This window comes from Lutra lutra, chromosome 1, assembly GCF_902655055.1.
Source record: "Lutra lutra chromosome 1, mLutLut1.2, whole genome shotgun sequence".
Lineage (NCBI taxonomy): Eukaryota > Metazoa > Chordata > Mammalia > Carnivora > Mustelidae > Lutra > Lutra lutra.
In genome coordinates, this window is record NC_062278.1 from 70,535,191 (window position 1) to 70,558,506 (window position 23,316).

Genomic DNA, 23,316 nt, shown 5'->3' on the forward strand with positions numbered 1-23,316 from the left:
ACTCTTCGAGGGGGGCGGGCACGGGACGGGCGGAGGAGGAGGGCAGCGCGGCGAAGGGGAGGAGCCGCAGGGACGGACGGCCGCGCGCACCAACCCGGCGCAGGCTGGCAGCAGCCGCGCAGAGGCTGGCCCGAGCGCGTTGCAGCCGCTCCTCGTAGGGGGAGTCGGGTAGCAGCATCCTCCCGGGCGCTGCTTTTGCACGGCGGCGGCAGCGGCGGGGGCTCCCTCTGCCCCGATACCTCGTTGGCCAGAAGCGGCTGGTGCCGCGGGGGAGGCGGGGGTGGGCCGGCAAGGGAGCGTTGCAGACTCCGTCTCCTTGGCCGATTGTTGTGTGTGTAGGGTCCTCCCGGGCCAGTAGGAGGCTGCGGAGCGGCGGACGCTGCCGGCTATGCCGGCCCGGGCATCCTCCGAGTGATGGAAGAAGCAGCTGCTGCCGCTGCAGGGTCGCGCTGCACCCCATCCACCGCCGCCAGAGAGATGGGAAGATTCCGGGCGCCGAGGCCGAGAGCGAGAAAGGCGGAGCCGCTTTGCGGGGAGCTGGGTCCTGTATAAGCCCCCTCCCCCAGCCGGCTTCGCCCCCTGGAGCGAGGAAGGAAGCTGTGGTCTCGAGAGGGCGGCGGAGACACCGCTGGAGCTGGGCATGCTGGGCTCAGCAGAGCGCGGAGCAGGGTTCCAGGCCCGGTGAAAGTTTCCCTTCCCAAGCCGCAGGGCGCCCGCTGCCCGGAAACTGTCCAGGGCTTGGGCTGCCGAGTCCCGCGGCCCCCTCTAAGGCGAGGGGACTACCGGGCAAGACCGTGCGCGAGAAATCGAGGAACGAGTGACAGCGGGACAGACCATTCGGGCGTGATCCCGGGCGGCTCCGGGGTAGGGCCCGCGGCACCAGGTGAGCTGGGGGAGCCCGGCAGACCCGCGGGTGGGCGTTACTTCGGTGGAGGAGGCGGATGGGGAGGAGGATTGGGGCGCATCGGCTTACTCCGCTTCTCCCTCGCAGGTCTTTCTCGGAGCCGCTGCCATGGGAGAGCCAGCCTTGGGCGTCGGGGACCAGCCGCCGCTGCTGCCGCGTCCGCCTCGGAGCCGCGGCCCCAGTCTCCGCGCCCGAAGTCGGCCCGCTGCGTCCCCCTCCTGGGCTGCAGGGCCGCCTCTGCCGCGCCGCCGGCCCCGGCTGTGCCTGTGATGAGCCGCAGCCCGCCGCGAGCCCTGCCCCCGGGCGCGCCCCCCCGGTTGCTCCCGGCTGCGCCTGCCGCCGCGCCGCGCGCCCTGCTCCCGCCGTGGCCCAGGCGCCCGGGCCGTCGCTGGCCCGCGTCCCCGCTCGGAATGAAGGTGTTCCGCAGGAAGGCGCTGGTGCTGTGCGCGGGCTATGCGCTGCTGCTGGTGCTCACCATGCTCAACCTCCTGGACTACAAGTGGCACAAGGAGCCGCTGCAGCAATGCAGCCCCGACGGGCCGCTCGGTGCCGCGGCGGGGGCGGCTGGGGGCGGCTGGGCGCGCCCGGGGCCGCCTCCGGCTGTGCGGCCCCGCGCACACACCCGCTTGGACCCTCGTACTCCGTATCGCCCTCCTGCCGCCGCAGGCGTCGGTGTGGCCCCAGCCGCCGCCGCAGCAGCAGGGGCAGCGGGGCCGTGGCCCCTCCTCGCAATGGCACTCGGGGCACCGGGGGTAGCGGAGAAAAGAGGCAGTTGGTGTATGTGTTCACCACGTGGCGCTCGGGCTCGTCTTTCTTTGGTGAGCTCTTCAACCAGAACCCCGAGGTGTTCTTTCTCTACGAGCCAGTGTGGCATGTGTGGCAAAAACTGTACCCAGGGGACGCTGTTTCTCTGCAAGGGGCTGCGCGGGACATGCTGAGCGCTCTCTATCGCTGCGACCTCTCGGTCTTCCAGCTGTACAGCCCTGCGGGTAGCGGGGGGCGCAACCTCACCACGCTGGGCATTTTCGGGGCAGCCACCAACAAGGTGGTGTGCTCCTCGCCGCTGTGCCCCGCCTACCGCAAGGAGGTCGTGGGGCTGGTGGATGACCGCGTGTGCAAGAAGTGCCCGCCGCAGCGCCTGGCACGCTTTGAGGAGGAGTGCCGAAAGTACCGCACGCTGGTCATCAAGGGCGTGCGTGTCTTCGACGTGGCCGTGTTGGCGCCCCTGCTGCGCGACCCGGCCCTGGACCTCAAGGTCATCCACCTAGTGCGCGATCCGCGTGCTGTGGCCAGCTCACGCATCCGCTCGCGCCACGGGCTTATCCGCGAGAGTCTTCAGGTGGTGCGCAGCCGGGACCCGCGAGCCCACCGCATGCCCTTCCTGGAGGCCGCTGGCCACAAGCTGGGCGTCAAGAAGGAGGGCGTGGGCGGCCCGGCGGACTACCACGCGCTTGGCGCTATGGAGGTCATCTGCAACAGCATGGCCAAGACACTCCAGACGGCCCTGCAGCCCCCTGACTGGCTGCAAGGCCACTACCTGGTCGTGCGGTACGAGGACCTGGTGGGAGACCCCGTCAAGACCCTACGGAGGGTGTACGACTTTGTGGGGCTGCTGGTGAGCCCCGAAATGGAACAGTTTGCCCTCAACATGACCAGCGGCTCAGGCTCCTCCTCTAAGCCTTTCGTAGTGTCCGCGCGGAATGCCACGCAGGCCGCCAACGCCTGGCGGACGGCCCTCACCTTCCAGCAGATCAAACAGGTGGAGGAGTTTTGCTACCAGCCCATGGCGGTGCTGGGCTATGAGCGGGTCAATAGCCCGGAGGAGGTCAAAGACCTCAGTAAGACCCTGCTCCGGAAGCCCCGGCTCTGAGAGCGTTTCCTGGGAGAGCAGACTCCCGGTGGAGACGCCCACAGGAGGACTGTGGTGTATTTAAACAAAAACAGCCCAGACCCAAACTGAGGAAGCCCACATATTCTATTATAGATATATAATATAAATAACCACACAAGCACTTGCTGTCAATGTTTTGAGTCATTGAATTTCAAGGAACAGCCACAATATACACACATCTCAGCAAAGGCAAGACTTGAAAGTTCTGACCAGCTCCCCCACCCCCTCTCCCCTGCCTCTTCTCCTTTCCTTTTTCTCCCCTTTCCTACCCTCTCTCTTACCTGCCTTCCCTTTTGCAGTGGGATGTTGATTAAATCAAGATCCAGTAACTTAAATCTTGTTTACAAAATTTTCGTGGTATCTGTGAACGTGTAAAAGTAATTTGGTTGTGAGGGTTGGGGGTGGAGAAAGGGGAAGTTGTCCAGGAGCGCAGAGCTCCATTGGATGATAAACCGAGGAGGCATTCTTCTAAAAGTAGACTTGTGTAAAAAGCAAAGGTTCTATGTGAGTATTAATAAAAAAGATAATAAATAATATTCTTTTTAATATTTGCCTCCATTACTTTGGATTGACCTGTGCTACTTCTCTTGTGTAGCTTCAGACAGACTTTGCTTCCCCTCCCCCCACCTCCTCTCCCCATTCTCTTTCCTAGAAAACTGCTAGGATGGGTGGGAACAGCTTCTGACTCCTTGATAAGAACCTTGGAGTAGTTTTCTCACATGTAAATCACAGCCTGTCAGGTGAGCAGGAGTGGGGACAAACCTTCGAATTCTAAAGGCAAACACCAAGCAGGGCGGTGGAGGGAAAATTCACACTACTTTCCTGTTCCACTTTGAGCACAGCAAGGAAGAAGCAGCCCTTGGGGCTTTGAAGGCATTCGGTTTTGATTACTGTTCAGTTAAGACTGGGGAACCCTGAAGCAGAGACATGTTTTGGTTCTGAGGTTAGTTCAGAAAAAGGACTTAAAAAAAACAAAAGGACTATAAGTAAAAAATTTCTGAGGATTAAAACACAGACCACAAAAATCAGCATGAATGTATTGTTGATGATAGCAACAACTTCTTTGGTTAGAAAAATAACAAGTATATGTGTCTGGAGTGTTCTTCTGCCTGTGACCCAGTAAATGGAGGCATTCAAAAAGGGAAGTTTCACCTGAGAGCTATAAGGGCACTCACAGGCTTTTCCTTTTCTTTCTTGGTTCCCATTCAAATCAGTGCAAAACAGAATGTGAATTTGTCATGGCTTACGTGGGATGCCCACGAGGGTGCATTACTTTTCCTGACTGTGTTTCCTAAAAGTAAAATTGCAAAGAAGCTATAACATGTTACAGACAGCATAAGGCTTCAGTCAAGAGCTCCTTTTAGATACGAAAATGAATTCTGGGAAAGAGGAAATGAAAATGAATTATGAGTAAGTGTGTTGGATTTTGAGATTTGGTATTTTCCAGGGAGAAAACCATGCCAGTTTTCCTGCAGTGGTGATGGTGTGCTGCTGTCCTGAGATTTCGACTGAAGCATTCTGTATTACAGTACGAAGTTTTAAACCCTAAGTAAGGAATGAGAGACAGTGTAGTTATATATTTCATTAGAGATGGTACGAGTTTGAGATTATCATGACTTTATTTTACTATAATTTATTGTGAAATCTCTGCAGGCCAAGCTGCGTTGGCTAAACGCGGGGCATCTGAAGGAAAATATGATGAAAAATAATATGTACATGGGAAAGATTTTAAGACAAGGTGATTCTTAAGTATAATTTTCTTTACAATGTGAAATCTAACTACACTGTTGAGAGTTCAAGATAAAGAAGCACAGAAGTTAGAAAAACAGAGTTGTGTTTAGCAGTGGGTTTTCTAACATACTCTAGAATGACTAGTTCTTAATTTCCTAAAACACTTTGTAGTATTGTGTTGTTTAAATCAGACGACAGCTATGATACATGGACCATGTTTTCTATGCTATTTTCATGGTAGCGCCTCTGCCCAATTACCATCGGCAGCAACAGAAGATTTGTAATAGCTTTCATTGAAGAATACTAAAATTAAGTGAACAAAATAAATATTGATGTTGGACAACTATAGGTGAAACAGGTTTAACAGGAAATCAAGACCGCATCATTAAAAGGCAACCATTCTGAATAAAAAAACCACGGAAAAACAAACTTCATGTGGCGTTAGAATCAGCTCTTATCACTTGATCACAGTAAAATTCATGCTTCGTTTTTGAGTAAAGGATTTTTTAAACAGTGGAATTCATTCTTCTCTCAGTATATCTAAGGACTTGGTGTTAAAGTAGAATTTTGATGTGTTTGGATCTTGTATCTAAAAAAAAAAAAACCAAAAAAAAAAAAACCAAAACCCAAAAAAACCCCCCAAAAACCCTGGACGCCATGTGGGGCCCTGGCAGCCGGCAGAGCACTCGCGGCCTCCGCTCAGATGAAATTTTAAGCATCAACACCATTTGTCCCCTGGTGGTGTTTGAACGGGGTTTCTGCCCAATACCCTTGTTTGTAGCAGATGCTTGCTCTCCACTCTGCCGCTCTGTCATTGGAAAAGGTGAATTGTGGCTCCTGGAGATGTGTACCTAGCTGCATTCTAGGAAAGCAAGACAGGTGTAGTTCCCACCAACAGCTGAGACAGTCCTATCAGTGACATTCAGCTTCCACGGGTCGGATAAGGGGAGAAGGTTTTTTGGCGTTCATAAGCTCTTGTCAGCTCCAAGTGCAAGCAGACCTGGGCCCCGGCAAACCGCACCCGAGACTGTGACCGTTTCTGAGGCAGCGGCCGTAAAGGCAATGCTTTTCCATGTCCCAGCTTGGCAGAATGTCCATCAGCAGGAGGAAATATTCTTCAGAGCAGGTTATCGGAGTGATTTTTATTTTCAAATTCTGCTCAGCTGATAGCATGCCTGACTGCCCCCTTTGACTTTGGAATGCCTTTGTTAATTAGAAAGCTCTATTTATAAAATGTAGTCTACCTGGTGCATCTAGTCAACAAATAAGAGTTTGGAACAAGGCAGTGGCACTGGCTGGGTGCTTGAATTTCAGGGAGCTCAGAGGCACTCAAAGGCCTCATTCAGACTGACCCGTGGGCACCTTTGCAGGCAGGGACTGGGGCAAATCCTGTACCCTTCAGTGTCCATGGTGTAGTGAGTCCTTGATAAATGCTTGGTAAGTAAGTGAATGAAATAGTGAACTGTCGAAATTTTAAAGCGCTCAGAAGAGAAAGAGTGAAAGAATGTGTTCCCTGTTTGGAGAAATTGCTAGGCTGTTCACTGAAGTTTGCTGGAGGAAGGGGGCCTTGGGCTCTGTTTCGATGTGAGGAGCGGGCAACAGGAACGTCTTCAAGATTTCCTGAGTGCCCGGGTATAGGCTAATATTTCCCACAGAGGAATTAGAAACAAAAATTCAGAGTTTCAGAATGTGGAGAAGTAAAAATTTCTAGATGAGGGATTTGACATTCATTACTTGTTTTCCCAATTGTATGAACAAGAGAATGGAAGGTCAAAGCTACCTGTGGAACAAATGCTGCCTTGGTACCTAAGGGAGGACTGTATGGTTGTAATATATATTTATTATTTTGAGGGCTTTGAATGAGCAGTTTAATGGACTACGAGGTGGATTTCACCCAGGCGGAGGAATAGTTATTTTCAGGAAGTTCGGCCTCTTGTAGATGCTGAATGAGACAATGGTGGCCTGTCCCCATGCATCCCTGCCTGGCTCTGGCCAGTCCTGTCCAGGATTTCTGTTGTGTACGGTGTAGTTGCGGCTGGATTATGCTGTGGTTTGAAATTAATATGAATCTGAGAGAGGCTGTTAATGAATATTCCCTGGGTCTCAGCAATGAAATAAAGATCATGTTTGAAACCTTGTCTCTAGAGATGACTTCAGAAAGACCAAGAGGGAAATAAAAAGGCATGTCTTATCTGTAGCTGTGAGGAAGGCTGAGTTGTCACTACCACCCGCCCCCACCTGTCTTCTCTCCTTCTGCACGACAACACCCCCCCCCACCCAGATGCTGCACTGTCTTCAAGTCTGGAAAAGAAAATGTTTTAATGCCCGCTGAAAGGTATGTGGGGAGGGATACTTTTGATTTCAGACCTCGGGAGAGTAAGTGCCGATGAGTCTATCACAGCCTATGACAGTTCTGTGTCAGGATCCAGTGTGGACAGGCAATAAATGACGATCGCGATGTGAAGAATGGCCTGAGCTGTGTGAAGGGATGGCTTGAGGTAAACGCACCGTTTATAGACCCCTTTGTCACTCACCTTGAGGCTGTTCAAAACTGTCACAGGAAGAACATAATTTGCTCATATCCTTTCCCTCCTTTCTGGACATCCCAGCTGCTACCTTTGCAGTTCAGGTTCACAGCCGCTCGGCTGCTTGGGTACTGGATCTCATACAAGTGTTTAATAATTGAAATTACAGGGCTTGACTTTTATTATGGCTGATGCAATTCTGCACACGCTTAATCAAATTATGCTAAGGAAACTGTTAAATCCTGAATAACACGTTAAGTTTATAGAATGGGAAACTTTATGAACCAGGGTTTGGAGGTGGTATTGTTTGTAAACTTGAAGGAGCCTTGAAGGAGTAGGAGCCTATCCACAGACTTGGCAGGATGATAAAGAATGATTGAGTATGGCCAAGGCCAAGCTTAACTTTTGGTCGAACCGGTTATCTGTAATCAGATGTCCAAAATTGTCTGGGGGCTGCTCGAGCTTTGCAGGTTTGTGATAGTAACCCTGCCATGTGAATGGTGATTGAAAGTGATCAAAGTGACTCCCATCTTGGGTGTCTAGGCAGGGCTTGACAGAAACGCACCTCTTAGACCAGACTAGCTATGTAATTTGTGGAGCTCAGTGCAAAATGAAAGGGTGGAGCCCCTTGTTAAAAAACCTTTTAACTTTTCAATTCTGCAGTAGCAAAGAATTAAGCCAAGCACAGCATCCTTCTGTGTGTGGGGCCAGCCCGCTGTACAGGTTGTATGCCGTGGAGGTGCTCCCGGATCCGTGTGCGGAGACTGAAATGCCAAACCAGGGGAGAGAGCAGCTAATGATGGCCCGCAAGTTCCTGGGAAGTGGGTGCAAAGGTAGGGGTTATTGTGTGAACCGTAATTAACGCAGAGATATCCTAGCCAGACAAATGCGCTTTGAGCGATGGAATTCTAAGGAGGTGCACAGACACAGGACACATGATCCTTAGGAACTGCAGCAAGTGATGGACAAGCCCCTCTGAGTCATCAGCTGGGCTTGAGAATGCTTGAGACTGAGTGTTCTCAGGACTGGTCAGGCGCAAGACAGCTGTGTTGTTGTGGGAATCCTTAGAAGAACAGGTTATTCGTCTTCCATGAGGATTGTGGGCACGCCCTCCTTGTCCTTGGCAGGTGGATACTGGTGAGTCCCGCTAATGACCATGTTCTCTTCCTTCTGGAACTACCGTGGGACTCTGTATTTGCTTTGTGTATAGTAGAGAGGGAAAGTTTACGTATGGAAGAGCAGAAGGTCAAGTCACAATAAACTCAAGGAGTAAAAGTGCAAGATGTCACTAAGCCAACTGGTATACCTCCTCATTGTGCTAAGTATAGTTGGCTACGTTTATTTTTATAATAGTTGTGATACATCCCATTTTCCTCTGGGTAGCAGTTCTCCACTCTCTTCACCTCCTGCCTCCCATTTCTTCTCTGCTTTGTGAATTCCTACTCATTATTGAAGATCCTGGATCTTTCCGAAGGTTTTATTTATTGGCCCTGCTCTAAGATGCAGAAGTGTCTTTCTGTCCCCTCCTTCCCCTACTGCCATGATCATGGATCTATTGGTGGGAGCCTGTGCAGACCGAGACTCGTTCATAGCCTACTTCCTCTCCTAGTCTAGGTTCTTCAGGATCTCTTGTGTGTGTGTGTGTATCTCCCCAGCACGGAAGCAGTGTCTTGCTCACAGGTCTGTAGTAAGTGAGTGTGAAATAGAAGACGTGGCCCAAGAAGACAGAGCAGAAGGGATTGAGGGGCAGACACTTTGTCCAAGAGACTTTAGAATAGTATGCGACATTCCACGATGTCTTGAACTCTTCAAATGTGTGGCATCTAGAAGCTGAAAAAGAAGGCAAAATAATACTGACAAAAGGAACATACCAAATCATGCAGATGGAAGGCCTCCAATGTGATCCTTCCTTGTTAGTGTTTGAAACAGAGAAACAATAATGGAGCCCCACCCCACCAAAGAAAAGTAAAACTGAACTGCAGTGCAACAGAAATGATACAATGTTTAAAGAGCCCACTAGGAAAATGTGTTATTGTAAAGGAGGCTGAGGCTGTGTATTTTTTTTTTTTAAGATTTAAAAAAAATTTATTTGACAGAGATCCACAAGTAGGCAGAGAGGCAGGCAGTGGGGCGGGGAAACAGGCTCCCCGCTGAGCAGACAGCCTGATGTGGGGCTCCATCCCAGGACCCTGAGACCATGACCTGAGCCGAAGGCAGAGGCTTAACCCACTGAGCCACGCAGGCGCCCCATGTGTATCTGTTTTTGACGTATGGAGCTCACCTTTGCTGTGATTCTCTTTTAACCTTTCCAGGGACTGGAAGTTTTCGAGAAACAACATGGAGGTCTAAATATTCCATTTCCATTTTCAGATGTCCCAGTTACTCTGGCAAACTCTTATTCTCTCTAGGGCCGAATGAGCTCCTGGGAGGAATTAAGACATTTGATGTCCTCATATTGGTGTTCAGTATCTTTAGATGAAGGAGGGTATTATGTTATTCCTTTTTCAAAGAAAAATAGAAATGAAACACATTTTCTTTCTGAAACAACAGCATCACATTTATAGCTTTTAGCCCTGTTATTTAACCAGCCCTACTTGCTAGTGAGACCGGTATCCTTCCTAGGACATGAGTTCCAAGTACACTTTATTTAGGTTAAGTCTTTGTTGCACATGATTTTTCATTTATATTTCCACACTCCTCAAGTGCCTTCTTGATGTGCTGTGCTCTTTATAACTTGCTATCACCATTTTAATTTCACTGTTAAGTGCCGTAAGTAGCAGTAACGATGGTAATAATCATAATACCATCATTTACCCTCTGTAGATCATTTGTTATTTGCCGGTCACTGTGCACAGCACTGTTTATGTATGTTTCTATTTTATTCTCACCACAATCCTATGGAATAAGTATTACTATTGTCCCTATTTTATAGAAGAACAATATAGGTTTAGATGGGTCCTTTTCCTTAGGTCACACAGCTAGTAAGTGAAAAGGCCCCTTTCTTTTTGCGTAGTAGATCAGAGAACCCTCTGTTCCATTAAGGGATACCAACAAAATAGCAAGTCTTTTTGTCCCAGCCAAATGCTTTTGGAGAAATACCTCCTGAATGCTTGAGGCATTATGCCTTCAGCCAAAGAACAGGTGTTATCCCTATCTTTAGAGATGCATTTTTATGTAGCAGAAAGAGAAAGGTTAACTGTTGGTTTAAGTGCTGTTGAACAAAATTCCTCTTAGAATGGCCTTTGTTGGCCAAACAAGAAACAGGCCCTTTAGAGGGTGGGAAGGAGACACCTGAAAGGACATTTGGAGGTTGAGGGAGAAAGAGTAAATGGAGAAGGGAGAGGTAAAGGGTGGGATGACTGGGGATAAGCAACGTGACAGGGCACTCAGGAAGCTGGAGCCCAAGGAAGGGACACGGCCTTGACACTCCCAAGAAGAGAATGGCTAGGGGGCAGGAAGATTGATGTTCAGCGTGGCATTGTTTGGCCCACTGAGCTGTGCTGGAGCTGCCTCTGTTGCCCAGACCTCCAGTAAAGGCTGCTTCATGCCTCATCCTGGGCAGCTGGGGATTGCAGGTGGAAGGGATCAGAGTAGTGCCAGCTAGCATGGCATGGGGCAAGAAACCACAGCAGGTGAAATGCAGAGAAGCAATCGCAAATTCTGTAGTCCACCCTAGAAGTGTTGACTTACTCAGGGAGCCCCTGGGGGAGTTTAGAAGGGAGGGGGATTTCTTTCCAAGGGTGAGATGGGGCTTCTAGGCAATCTAATGTAAATTATAAAAGACAAGGTAGGCAGAGCAGGACTCAAGGAGGGAGAATGTCGGGAGGCTGATACACAGGGCTTGTTAACTGTTCAAGAGTAAGAACTCTGTGGATATGTGGAGACCTAGCAAAGTGAGGAAGTGTTGGTATCTTATAAAAACTGATGTGAGTCAGCTCAGTCATTTCCAAGTGTGGACACTGAGGTGCAGAGAGACCGTGAGCTGTGCTCTGTGTCCCTAGTTGGGGGAAGAGCACAAACTAGAAATCACAGCTCCTGATTCCCAACCGGGGGCTCTCTGACATATTCGCACCCTAGGACTTTTTATTTTCTTGGGTCCTACTAGTCTTTTGACCACTCCAGTAGTTCTCAATATCTCTGTTGAATGTCTGGGGATCAGAGAAGTGTCCTTTGGGGTTCTGGTCAAGTTTTAGTAGGAGATGCGGTTGAAACCAAAGCAGATGGTTGAGTTTCTGGGTGGTCTGAAAAAGTTATTCTGTTGGGCATCGGTCAAGGTTCTTTGGTTGCAAAACTGACTCATCTACTGGGAAAGGTGTGCGGAGTCCACAGAATTGAAGAACAGTGAAGGAGCAAGGCTGGACACTTTGGTGTCCTCTCCTCTCCTCTCCCCTCCCCTTCCCACCTCTCTCCTCTCTCACCCTTTCTTTCTCTTCTCCCTCCCTCCTTCCCTCCCTCCCTCCCTTCCTTCCCTCCTGCAACCCTTTCTTTCTTCTTTCCTTTTTCCCTCTCTCCCTCCCTCCTTCCCTCCCTCCCTCCCTTCTTTGCCTTGCTTCACACATTCAATATTCAAAGCGCTGGACGAGAGAGTTGCATTGGCTGAGGTTCGGTCAGGTGTCTTTTCCTTGGTACCTGAGCAGGGCGCGCCTTGACTGACAGTCCCGCCAACCAGCGCACAATGTGCTGAAGTCGTTTCCCACAAGAAAATCAGAATGCAATTATCAAAAGTAGGGGGATGGAGGTCAGGTGGCCTTAAACCCATTCATTTACACCCTTATTATTCTCCTATTATCTTGAATAATTGGGGGCTATTTTCTTTAGAGTCCCCTACACACAAGGTGGTTCACTCTGCATTGTTATGTTAAAACGAGGCAGAGATTTGCCTCATCAGCTAATTGGGCCACCATGCCTGTTGGACATAAATAAGAACATTCACTTGTTTAGTCTTCAGTAATGTGGATAAATGAGACTCCAGATGGAATTTATGTAGTGAAATTCATGTAGATACTGTATTTTGTTATGTGCTTTCCCTCAGGTTTTAATCATAATACCACCCTATACTCCAAAATGCTTTGTAACTTGCCCAAGATGGCACATATTGCTGGTTTCCCACCCACTATCCTTTCTCCCCTTCTTCCCCACTCACAGAACCTTAATTTTGTTCAAGAAGGCAGTATATTCAGCTGAAAATATTTCCCAGTCTCCTTTGTGGGTGGGAAGGATCACGTGACAGCCAGTGAGGTATAAATGGAAGTTGGCTGGGGAGTTTTGGGCAAGCGTTATGTTTCTGATATAGACAGAGCTTTTCCTTGTCTGTTTTGTCTTCTTCCTTCCTCCCTCCCTCCCTTTCTGTCTACCTTTCCTGCAGATTGAGTCTGGAAGTGGGGCCCCTATTTCATGACTGAGAGGCAGCCACGAAGGTAAAGGTAGCTTGCAGAAAGAGAGAAGCTGGGGACATTGGTGACACCGGGGAGCTACCACACCAGCCTTGGACCACCAGCCATCAGGATGGCTGTGATGTGGGAAAAATCCACATCTGATTGTTTATGCTGTTGCTGCCAACTTTTTGTCATAGCCAAACTTAATCTTAATGAATACACTAAATTTTCTCACTAGTATTTCATCAGATCACTTGAAACTTGCCCCCTTTAGGCAGAAGTAAGGTTATGATCCACCTTTTACAGGAGAAGAACTTGGTAGTCGCAGAGGCTGAGCTGTTTGCTCAAGGTCTCAAAGTATAGTCAGTGTTGGTCTTGATGCTCAAGTTAGTGCTCTTTTCACTCAGCCAGTGATTCTCAGCTGGGTGTGGGACTGTTCCTACAACCTGGTTGGGAGGGTGGACTGGGGGCCGCGCGCATATGTGTGTTTTGCCATGACTGGGGAGTAATGCTTAATGGTCTGTCATGCACAGGACAGTCCCATGTATGAAGAATTGCCCCTCTAGAAATACCAATAGTGGTTCCATTGAGAAACACTGTGCTAAATTAAACCAAAAAGAATTATGTACTTACTGACTCAAAATTGAGAATCTGGCTGGCTCATAATGATACTTAATGCATGTGAAATGGTGATGATATCACCATCGTCATCAGCATCATTATCACTGCTATTTTGGGACATTTGTGGTGATAATGAATTTGCAAGTTGCACGTTTCTCTGGCGACATTCTGCTCTTTTACGTTAGGTGGATGATGGGGAATGGATCGGGAGAAAATAGGAGGGATACTGGATTGAGACCATCAATGAGATCAAAGATTTGAGCTTTTATATAAATAAAGATAAAATAAAAAATACAAATAATTCGGGCAGGAGAAAATGTAGAATGTTGGTCAGGAATCCTTGAAACCTACGTTTCTGTAGTTGTTACTTGTCAAAGGCTAAGGTAGTTGGTAGTTGTGTTGGATTAAAGGTGGAGATTTTAAGAAGCTGAAGGGCTAAGATGTCAGGTGGGCTTCCAACATGAATACTGAAGTCACAGATGATGGTGGCAGAGGCCATGGTGGAGAGGAGGTCATGGACCTGGGTGCTCAAATCTTGCAGGTGTCCCTGGTTTCTGAAGATGACACTGTCCTCGCCTACTACTTGTTTAGTCTCATCACTCCCAATGCATCTGTGTTTTCACACCTTGTGGAAGCTTCTATTACAGTTCACACCAATGCCTTTTTCCTTTGAGCACCAACTAGCCCCCAGCTGCAAAGTATCTATACTGGCTTTTAAATCTTTGATGTGTGTCAGTCTAGTCTACATTCCAGTTTATCTCTAATCTCGGGAGCAATTTAACCACAGTTTTCATTTCTCATCTTCTGCACAGAAAGTAGTGCAATGAAATATTTCTGGAGAGACTGAATTACACCATGGTTAATAGGGAGGTGGGGAAGTATTGAGTTGAATGCCCCCAACAAAATGATCAGTGCCCCTCCTTTCCAGACTTTGCATGCTTTGCCCTGTGGCTGGTTCCCCCCCCCCCCACCACATTGTTGCTGACAGCATTTATCAAGTATCAGTGCTTGTCTCCATGCTCTCATTGCCCCCCTGTACAGGCTTCTGTCATGCGTTTGTAGCGGTGACTGTGGGTTTTTGCTGCTCACCATCCAACCTTGATTTTCTTTTCTTTCTTTCTTTTTTTTTTTTTTTAAGATTTTATTTATTTATTTGAGAGAGAGAGAGAGAGAGAGCATGAGAGGAGAGAGGACAGTGGGAGAAACAGACTCTCTGGCAATCAGAGAGCCCCATGTGGGACTCGATCCCAGACTCCAGGATCATGACCTGAGCAGAAGGCAGTTGCTTAACCAACTGAGCCACCCAGGAGCCCCCCAACCTTGAATTTCTTTTGGGAATCTATGCCTCCTGCTTTCTTGGTACATGTGGTTCTGCAGGATCTAACTCAACCCCAAACTCCAGGGTTGGCTAGGCTGAACATCTGACTTCTCAGTACACAGTTAAGGGCTGACCATGTGACCCATTAGATCCAATGAGATAGATACCTTGAGTTTTTTCTGAGACATCTGGAATTGACAGGCACTCTTATTAAGAGAGGGTGGATGGACTGCCATCCGTGTTGCCTCAAGAGGAAAGGAATCAAACCACAGGAAGAAGAGCAAAATGCTGGAGAGAGAGAAACTAGGTTTTGGTGGAGAAATGCAAACTAGGCATGGGCGACATCATTTTAGCCCTGCTTTCAAGCTGGACTTGAAGTCAGCCTTACTTGGCCTTTGCAAATACAGGAGCCAGTGACATTCCCTTTTTCACTTGAGCCATTTTGGATGAGCTTTTTCTTTCTTGTAATGCAAAGAATCTCAATGAATACTGTGTTAGAAGCTGCCTCTCCTATTACATCACAGGCTCCTCTAAGCAGGGCCCTAGTCTTAACCATCTTTGTGTTTTCAGTAGAAGGCAACACTGCCTGGCACCCAGGATGTCTCCCAACCATGTTTATTTCATAGTGAAACGAATGGTCTTGAGCTTACTTTACAACACTGCTACTCAAAGTATGGGGCCCTCAGACCAGCAGGTCAGTGCACCATTATCCTGCCAGATGGAATCTGCATTTTAATAGGATCCCAGTGTGGTGTATATGCACCCTGAAGTTTGGGAAGGAAGGGTTTGCAGACCTATAGACACCTTCTTTTTGTCAATGCCCAGCCTAGCGGTCTCCTGCACTTGAAGCAGCACCTAGTTTGGTGATTCTGGCTGGATGTCCAGCCCCTTTTGTGGACATCTTGCCCGCAGAGTTCCATAAATGTGTAGATAAAGATGCTCAGAAAGCCAGGAGTGGCACCTGCAGCTGGTCCAGTCCCAGGGAGGGAGGGACGTGAAGTACCTCTATGGCTTCACCATCAATGCCCAGGTCCCTCCCTGGTACCACGTCCTGGCATCCTGCCAAGACACCGAGCATTTGTTTATTTATGAATAGGTTAACAACCCACTAGATTCTTTTTGGTTTTGGGAGCCTGGAGAAGGCTAATTGAAACCTGAATTCTGTCACAGTCTAGGGAATACTACACATTAAAATGAATTCTGGGCTTCCATCCGGCAGTGTTTTAGCTGACTCAAGAATTTGGTTTTTAGGTGTCTTTTTGAGGATGCATTATTAGGAGAGGCAAAGGCAAACAAGCAGTGTGTAAATAGGAAAGACGAGGAATGCTCTCATTTCTTAGCTTATTTTCAGGTGATGAGAAAGTCTGGCTTGCCAGACGCCCAAAACATTGCATGTTAACTATTAAAGGACAATGCAGAACCCCCCCGCCCCCAATTTCTGCTCACTCCATTTAGTGCAAATATATTTTACCATTAGTTTTACACCCAACCATGACACACAAAGTCTGAGTGAGTTTAGAAAAACAGAGTCTCATATAAGGATCATATTTACATGTTTTTATACATGTGTACATGTGACATAAAGATCTTCACAACGTTTGAATAACACAAGCAGAAAGAATGAGTCATTTCTCTTCTGTAACTTAAGAATTTGTTTAAAACTGGCTGTTCAGAGACTTCCAGCCAGGGGAAGAAGAACACACTCATTTCCCTCTACCTGCGGTTTGCCGTCCTGGAAGTGGGAGCAGTGACTGACTCAGCATCGTCGTACAGGGATGTGGTTCTGGCATTGCAGTGAGCAGTTGCCCTTCTAGGCTTTTTTTTTTTTTTTTTTTAAAGATTTTATTTATTTATTTGAGAGAGAATGACTAAGAGAGAGCATGAGAGAGAAGGTCAGAGGGAGAAGCAGACTCCCCAAGGAGCTGGGAGCCCAATGCAGGACTCGATCTTGGAAGTCCGGGATCATGACCTGAGCTGAAGGCAGTCACTCAACCAACTGAGCCACCCAGGCGCCCGCCCTTCTAGGCTTCTTGAAACACCTGAAATAATTCAGAACTTTGGCCACCATTTCTTCCAGCCTCCAGTCCACAATTGTGGGTGGGTTGTGCATCGGTTCTCCAGACTGCTGTAATTTTCTGATGATACTATCAGAGGACTTCCATGAGCTCTTAATTGTTTATAGATTGTGACCTTCCCACTCCGATAAAATATCACAGTGTGATCACTTGCATGTTGATATCTAGCATGTGGTGCATCCTTTGTTTCTTTGTGGCATCCTTTGCTTCTGAGTACCTTCATTTACACAATTTTTGACAACCAATGTTGTCAAAAGAGGGCAAAGCCACCTCTGACTAAGTGGGTGGGACACAGTGGGACACTCAACCAGGGCAGCCCAGAGAGCACTCCTTGGGCAAAACGCAGTACAGTTGGCTCTGTGGGCTCCCACCAGTGAAGGCTAAGGGCAGCCCCAAGTGTGGGGAAAAATCAAGAGCATGGCAATAGATAGGTTTTTCACGCATTATATCTCTCTGTCTGTATAGATATATATATGGATCTTTAAGGAAACTATCTCATGGACAAATAGCATTTTAACATATCAGAGCTGAACAAGGTGGGACTAAACACCCCCCTTTGGGCTTAAGCGCACCTAATAGGTACCTAACTAACAGCCAGCTGGGGCAGATAAGGCCTTCTTCCTCCAGGAGAGATACCAGCTCTTGGAGATTTGCCAGCCTGGTGGTCGGTTCACTATGGGGCGCCTGGGTGGCTCAGTCCTTAAGAGTCTCCCTTCAGCTCCAGTTGCGATCCAGGATCCGAACCCCACATCCTGCTCCCTGCTCTGCGGGAAGTCCGCTTCTCCCTCTCTCACTCCCCCGTCTGTGTTCCTGCTCTCACTGTGTCTCTGTCAAATAAATAAATAAAATCTTTAAAACAAACAAAAGCAACTTTATATTTGCAAAGAATGGATACAAAAAGTTCTTCCTTTGGCTTCCAGAGGATGGTAATAGTTTGCCGATCTTGACTGAATGTCCTATTGTAGCCCCTGGGTTGTGTACGGTTTAATCCTCACGGTTAGCTCCCACCCAGCTACTACTCATACCCATTTGCAGATGCGCCTCAAGGAGGTGGAGTAACCCGCCTGGCCTTGCACACTAGCGATGGTAGGGCCAGCTATCTCAGCCCAGAGCCTGAGCACTTACCATACAACTTTGTTTTTTTTTTAAAGAAAAGTTCAAGGGGCACCTAGGTGGTGCAGTTGGTTTTGGCTCACGTCCTGATCTCAGGGCCGTGGGATTGAGCCCTGATCCGGCTCCATGCTCAGCAGGGAGTCTGCTTAAGTCTCTCTCTCCCTTGGCCCCTCCCACTTGTGCTCTTTTTCTCTCTGTAAAATAAATAAATAAATCTTTAAAAGAAGACGTCAAGTTATCTAATCCAGAGTCTCCATTAGGTTCTAATTTCTGATTTTTTTTTTTTTTTTTAGATTTTTTTCATTTTTGAGAGAGATGGAGCACATCAGTGGTGAGGGGGAAGGGGCAGAGGGACAGGGAGAGGGAGAGATCTCACGCAGACCTGGTGCAGAGTGAGGAGCCCATCGCCGGGCTTGATCTCATGATCCCATCAGGACCTGAGCTGAAATCAAGACTTAGACGCTCAACTGACTGAGCCACTGAGGCGCCCACCTAATTTTTGATTTGAATCATCATCATGTATCATCCGTATTTTGAAACAAATGAGTGGTTTTAATGCGAATGTTATCTGGGTGCATGAGGAAAGCAATTGTTTCTTTTTTAGTGCCATATAGACTCAGCTGACATGGAATGAATTAGGGGGACTTATTTAAGTGTTTTCTTAATCCGAAGTATAAGCAGGGACCTCAGTGACCTCACTTAATAAAGACCCACATTTAAAACATAGTCACACATGATATTGGTTTCTTAGAGATTGGGTCCTCAAGGCATTGTGAAGATATTGTATGATGTTTAGAGTAGGTTGAAAACAAAATCCACAGTGTTATGTACTTAAACATAAAGATACAGACTTTGTATGTGACAACTACTACTGTTTCATGTCATAGCTCTGTGTTCACGGACATAGGAGGTGGCCTCAGAGAACAGATTTGGTTTTCCAGAAAATACACTCAAATCACTCTAGCCTATTGAGCAGCCAGTAAGGCAAGAAGTCAGGGAGCTGTTGACATCACAGACTAGTTTGGGCAAAGGACCCAGAAGGATCTATGGCTTATTTACTTCCTCAAGAAAGAGTTCTTGGATTCCCCTTAACTTCCCCTGAATATCCAGAGAAAACATTGTGTCTTTAGTTTCTTTTTCCAGGCAGTAGTCTTTGATGAGAAGCCACTGTCTTTTAACTATCTGAGGACCATTCTGAACCCTGGTTTGTTTTTGACTTTATAGAGTTGGCAGGAAAATTAGATGAGACAAAACTCCCAGTAGAGCCAACACTTAGAGGGCTTGATGGTCTAATATTGAAAGAACTCTTCTTTATAAAAATAAAAGCACAGCCTCAATCCCAGAACTTATATTTAAATATAAATCTGATCTGGAAGTGAGGGAAATGGCGTTAAACAAGGAAAGAAGGGTGAGGCAGGAATTCTAAGCTCAGTAATAACGAGTTAGGATTGGTTTTAAAATTAGGTTTTGTTGCTAGAACATCTTTAGCAAATGATTACTTCTCTTTGTTCTTCCATCGAAGCTCGGTATTTCCCCCTCTTCCTCTTTGTTGAAAACTTGGGCAACAAAACAGCCTAAAACCATTCCTTTGCTCCCCTTCCTCAAACAAACAAAACTAACCCTGAATCCACAAACATGTATTTGAGACTCTGACTTGGAACTCACGGAAATGGTATTAAGCAAGGGAATTTAGTGTTTGGGTCGAAATGCCCTTTCTCCTTGGCTCATAGAATTTTGCCTACAGCTTGCAGGGCTCTGAAGGAATTCATCTGGAAAAAAAAAAAAAAATCAAAGGCTTTTAACATTAAACAGCCTTTTCATGTTCATAAGCCATCTGTGCTATGACTTCTACCAGCAGAGTATGATGCCACACTAGGTCTCCTTGCCCAGGAAGTAAGCATGGGATGTCTTGAGTCTAAAGACAACCCCAGCCCTCTTGATTTCATGTAGGGAGGTGTTGGCAATGGGTCTCTGTTGCCCTCCAGCTCAGTTGGACATAAACGTAAGTGAGGAGTAGGACAAGCCTTCTCAGGGTCCCGTGGAGCCCACAGCATCTGAATTCCTTTCTTTCTTAAGCAGTGGGTCTCATTTTATTGGCACCTTCCCTACAACTTGCTTGGGTCTGGGGTGCGGTGGTCATATTTATGCCAAGAGTAGTTTTCCATTGGGGAAAGTAACAGTAGCTTGGAAATTGAAATACAGATTCTCAGAAGTATATACTTAATAATTCAGACACAGGCAGTCATATTCTCTGTCCTCTTGGAGAGTACAGTTCAGATACAGTGTGACAAGTGCCACCTGTGGGGCAAGTTCAGGGAAGAAGGAAACTTACATGGAAGGAGGAGGAGCTGATTCCTACTGGGTGGTGGTGGTGGTGGTTGGTGGGGGAATTGTTCAAAAAGACTTCAAAGAGGAAGTGATGCCTCTCCAGGGGTCTGCAAGGTGAAATAGGAGTTCTGGAGAGGGGTGGAGCTGGGACCAGGTTAGGGTGTCTGGCAGAGGGAGCAGGGTGTACAAACACCTGGAGACCAGTAGGGTTGGCGTTGTGGAGGGTTCATAAGGAAGCTGGAGAGACTGGCAGGCTGCCGGGCGCTTCCTTCCCAACAGCATTATCTTCACTGACAGTCACAGAACCACCACATTTTATTGAGGCTTGTGGCTACCCAGTAGAAAGACTACATGTCCCTGTCTCCCCAGCACCAGGGTGTGGTCCCCATCTACATCCCGGCCTCAAGAAGGAAATAGAGTGATGCGTATATCCTCTCAGCTGTGCCTTACCTTTCCTGCTTCCTGCCAGCTGGAATGCGGATGAGGTCATAAGCATTCTTGGGATGGCCCTGCCCGAAGAAAGGTTCGGGGAAACTGGAGAAACCTTTCCCGTCACCGACTGCTCATGCTCGGATGGTTATGCGAAAGAAAAACAAACTTCTGTCTTATTTAGGTTACTGGTCATTGGGGTTTCTGGTACTGCAGCTCTATTTATGTTCACAGTCATTCAAGAGCTAAGCTGGGGCCAGATGTTTCTTTCCTCCATCTGAATAGCACCCTTCCCGAGTGCCTGCTCTGTGGAGGCGCTGTGTGACGTGCTGGGTTGCGGTGGTGACCAGGCTGGGCAGAGTACCCACTCCTGTGGAACTAGAGTCTTGTGGGGCAAGGTGTAGGGAGCTTGGTAAGCCAAAGCCTAATAATGATGATGATGATGATGATAATGATAAAGAAGATGATCGGAGCAGCCAACATTTATCACGAGCTTTCCGTCTGCTGGCCCTCATGCTGAGTATCATAGCCTGACGGCTTAACTGCGTTTGTTTCCCCATTTTACAGATGAGGAATGAAGACATTAACTCATCTCAAGTCCCATTAAGAAGTTTGTTCTCTGTTTTGAGAGCTGCTAGGAGCGGGATGGGGTCTGAAACACCTGTGGGTGTGAATAGGTAAGTATGGCCAAAGTAACGGGATGAGGTTAATGCAGGGTTTTTTTTTGTTTGTTTGTTTAAATTCTTGCACTTTCTTTTAAATTCTGCCTCCTGTTGGTGGCTGACTCTTAGCTCTCTGACAGACCATACCATCCGTCTGGTCTCTACCAAGCTAGTTCTGTTCTATTCTTTTCTTTCTTTCTTTCTTTTTTTCTTTTTAAGATTTTATTTATTTGTCAGAGATACAGAGAGAAAGCACAAGCAGGGGGAGCAGCAGGCAGAGGGAGAAGCAGGCTGATGTGGGACTCAATCCCAGGACCCAGGATCATGACCTGAGCCAAAGGCAGATGCTTAACCTACTGAGCCACCCGGGCATCCCTACAAAGCTGGTTCTAATAATATTTGCCCCCTGCTTGCCACCTCCAGCCAAACCCCAACCAGACTTATTAGACATTTTACTTTTTTAATACCTGACTTTGAAACTTTGAGACTTACAAAATGTCACAGGAATAATACAAAAAATGTTTGGAGCCCCTTCACCTAGATCCCCCAAATGTTAACCCATTTCACATAGTTGTAGTAAAAGCATAAAAATTAGAAATGTAACAGTGATGCAATATTGTTGTATAACCTAGAGATATTATTCCCATTTCTCCAGTTGTCCATCTAATGTCCCTTTTCTGGTCCAGGATCCAATCAAGGTTAATACATTACATGTATTAATAATACATTAATTACATTACATTTAGTTGTTATGTCTCCTTAGTTTCCTTTAATTTGTGACAGCTTGCTCCTGTTTTTGTCATTCATGACCTTGACATTTTGAAGAGTACTGGCCAGTTACTTTGTGGAATGTCCCTTAATTAGCATTTGTCCAGTTTTCATGATGATTAAATTCACATTATGCTTTTTTGACAAGGACACCACAGAGGCAACATCATGTCCTTCTTGTGCAACATATCAGAAGGCATGAGATCGACCTGTTCTGTAACTGGTGATATTAACTTTGATAACTTGGTTAAGGTGAGGCCTGACAGATTTTTTCCGATGCAGTTTCCCCTTTGCAGTTAGTAAGTACGGAGAGATACTCTGAGACCTATGTAAATATATTGTTTCTTAAGTATTTGTCAGATGGTAATTCTCTATTTCCATCACTTGTTCTATGTTAATTTTTGCAATAACAAAAAAGAGCTTTCCTTTCTTTCTCATCTATTTATTCAACTTGGTATGTTGGTATGGATTAACAAATTTTATTTTATTCTGTGGGCAATTATCTATTAGTATTACTATTAACCTTGTTGCTATAATTGCCCCACATTTGGTTAGTTGGTTTCCATGTCATTTTGACATATCCATCATTTTAGGAGCATGTATTGCTTTATATTCCAGTTCTAAGTAATCTCTATACCCAATGTGGGGCTTGAACTCACAACCCCAAGGTCAAGAATCATCTGTTCTGATGACTGAGTCAACCAGGCCCTCCTGAGCATGTCTTACTTTTTGGCATAAGATGCTCTAGGCCCATCTTTTACTTTCCCTTCCCTGTCCTGGAATCAGCCATTTCTCCAAGATTCCTTTTACTGAGGAACGGTATTTAGAAATTAAGATCCGGGTGCTAGATCTGGTCATAAACAGAATAAGTGAAACATCAATACAGAGGGGTTTGGTTGTGCGTTGCTATTTTTCATTCTTTCCCGCTCAGTCACTTCTTTATCATCCACTTATTTTTTCATGTGTGGTATCAGAACATAAGCTAGTGTTATAACAGTTACAGAGATACCAGTGTATATATTTATTTTTATTTACTATGTTCCAACAAATATTTATGGGACTCACCATTCTAACAATTCATCTTTTTACCTGTGAACACCAAAATGTATTGCTTCTATAGCCAAAAAGAGATGAGATTATGGGTGGTCAAAGTCTGATTATATAGTTATCCTTTGGTGTGAATAGATGCTCTCTCTTTACTTCCTTATCACTGGTTAACTCAAACCATTTGCTCAAGCTCCTGTTCGATTGAGCGGAGCAAAAATTGGCGTGGCTAGCTGCTTGGCATCGTTAGATCCCAATTAACTAACTGCAGTTTTCATTTTTTAGACGGTTGTGCTGTTGTGTAGATCTGACTTCAGTTAGGAATTCAATTTCCCAGTTTGTAATGCATTTGTCAAGATGGTTGAATCCTATCGAATCTCAGTACAGCTGATGCGCTGCAGCACCTACTCCCCGGAAGGATATCACAGAATTACATGCATAGTCAACAGGTAATTTATGAACTCCGAGGCCAAATGTCCCCATGCAAAAGCTCATCCATTCTGTTTTGGTGAGGGCTGTCTCTATTTCATTT

General features: G+C 46.9%; 1 protein-coding gene across 1 annotated transcript; it reads left to right on the forward strand.

Annotated features, from left to right (window-relative positions):
- The first annotated feature begins 1,173 nt into the window (after positions 1–1,173).
- Positions 1,174–5,147, forward strand: CHST2 (carbohydrate sulfotransferase 2). The gene is given in 2 exon segments (XM_047727058.1): positions 1,174–1,605; positions 1,608–5,147. Coding segments are annotated over 2 exon segments (1,599 nt in total). The 3' UTR covers positions 2,775–5,147.
- The last annotated feature ends 18,169 nt before the right edge of the window (positions 5,148–23,316 follow it).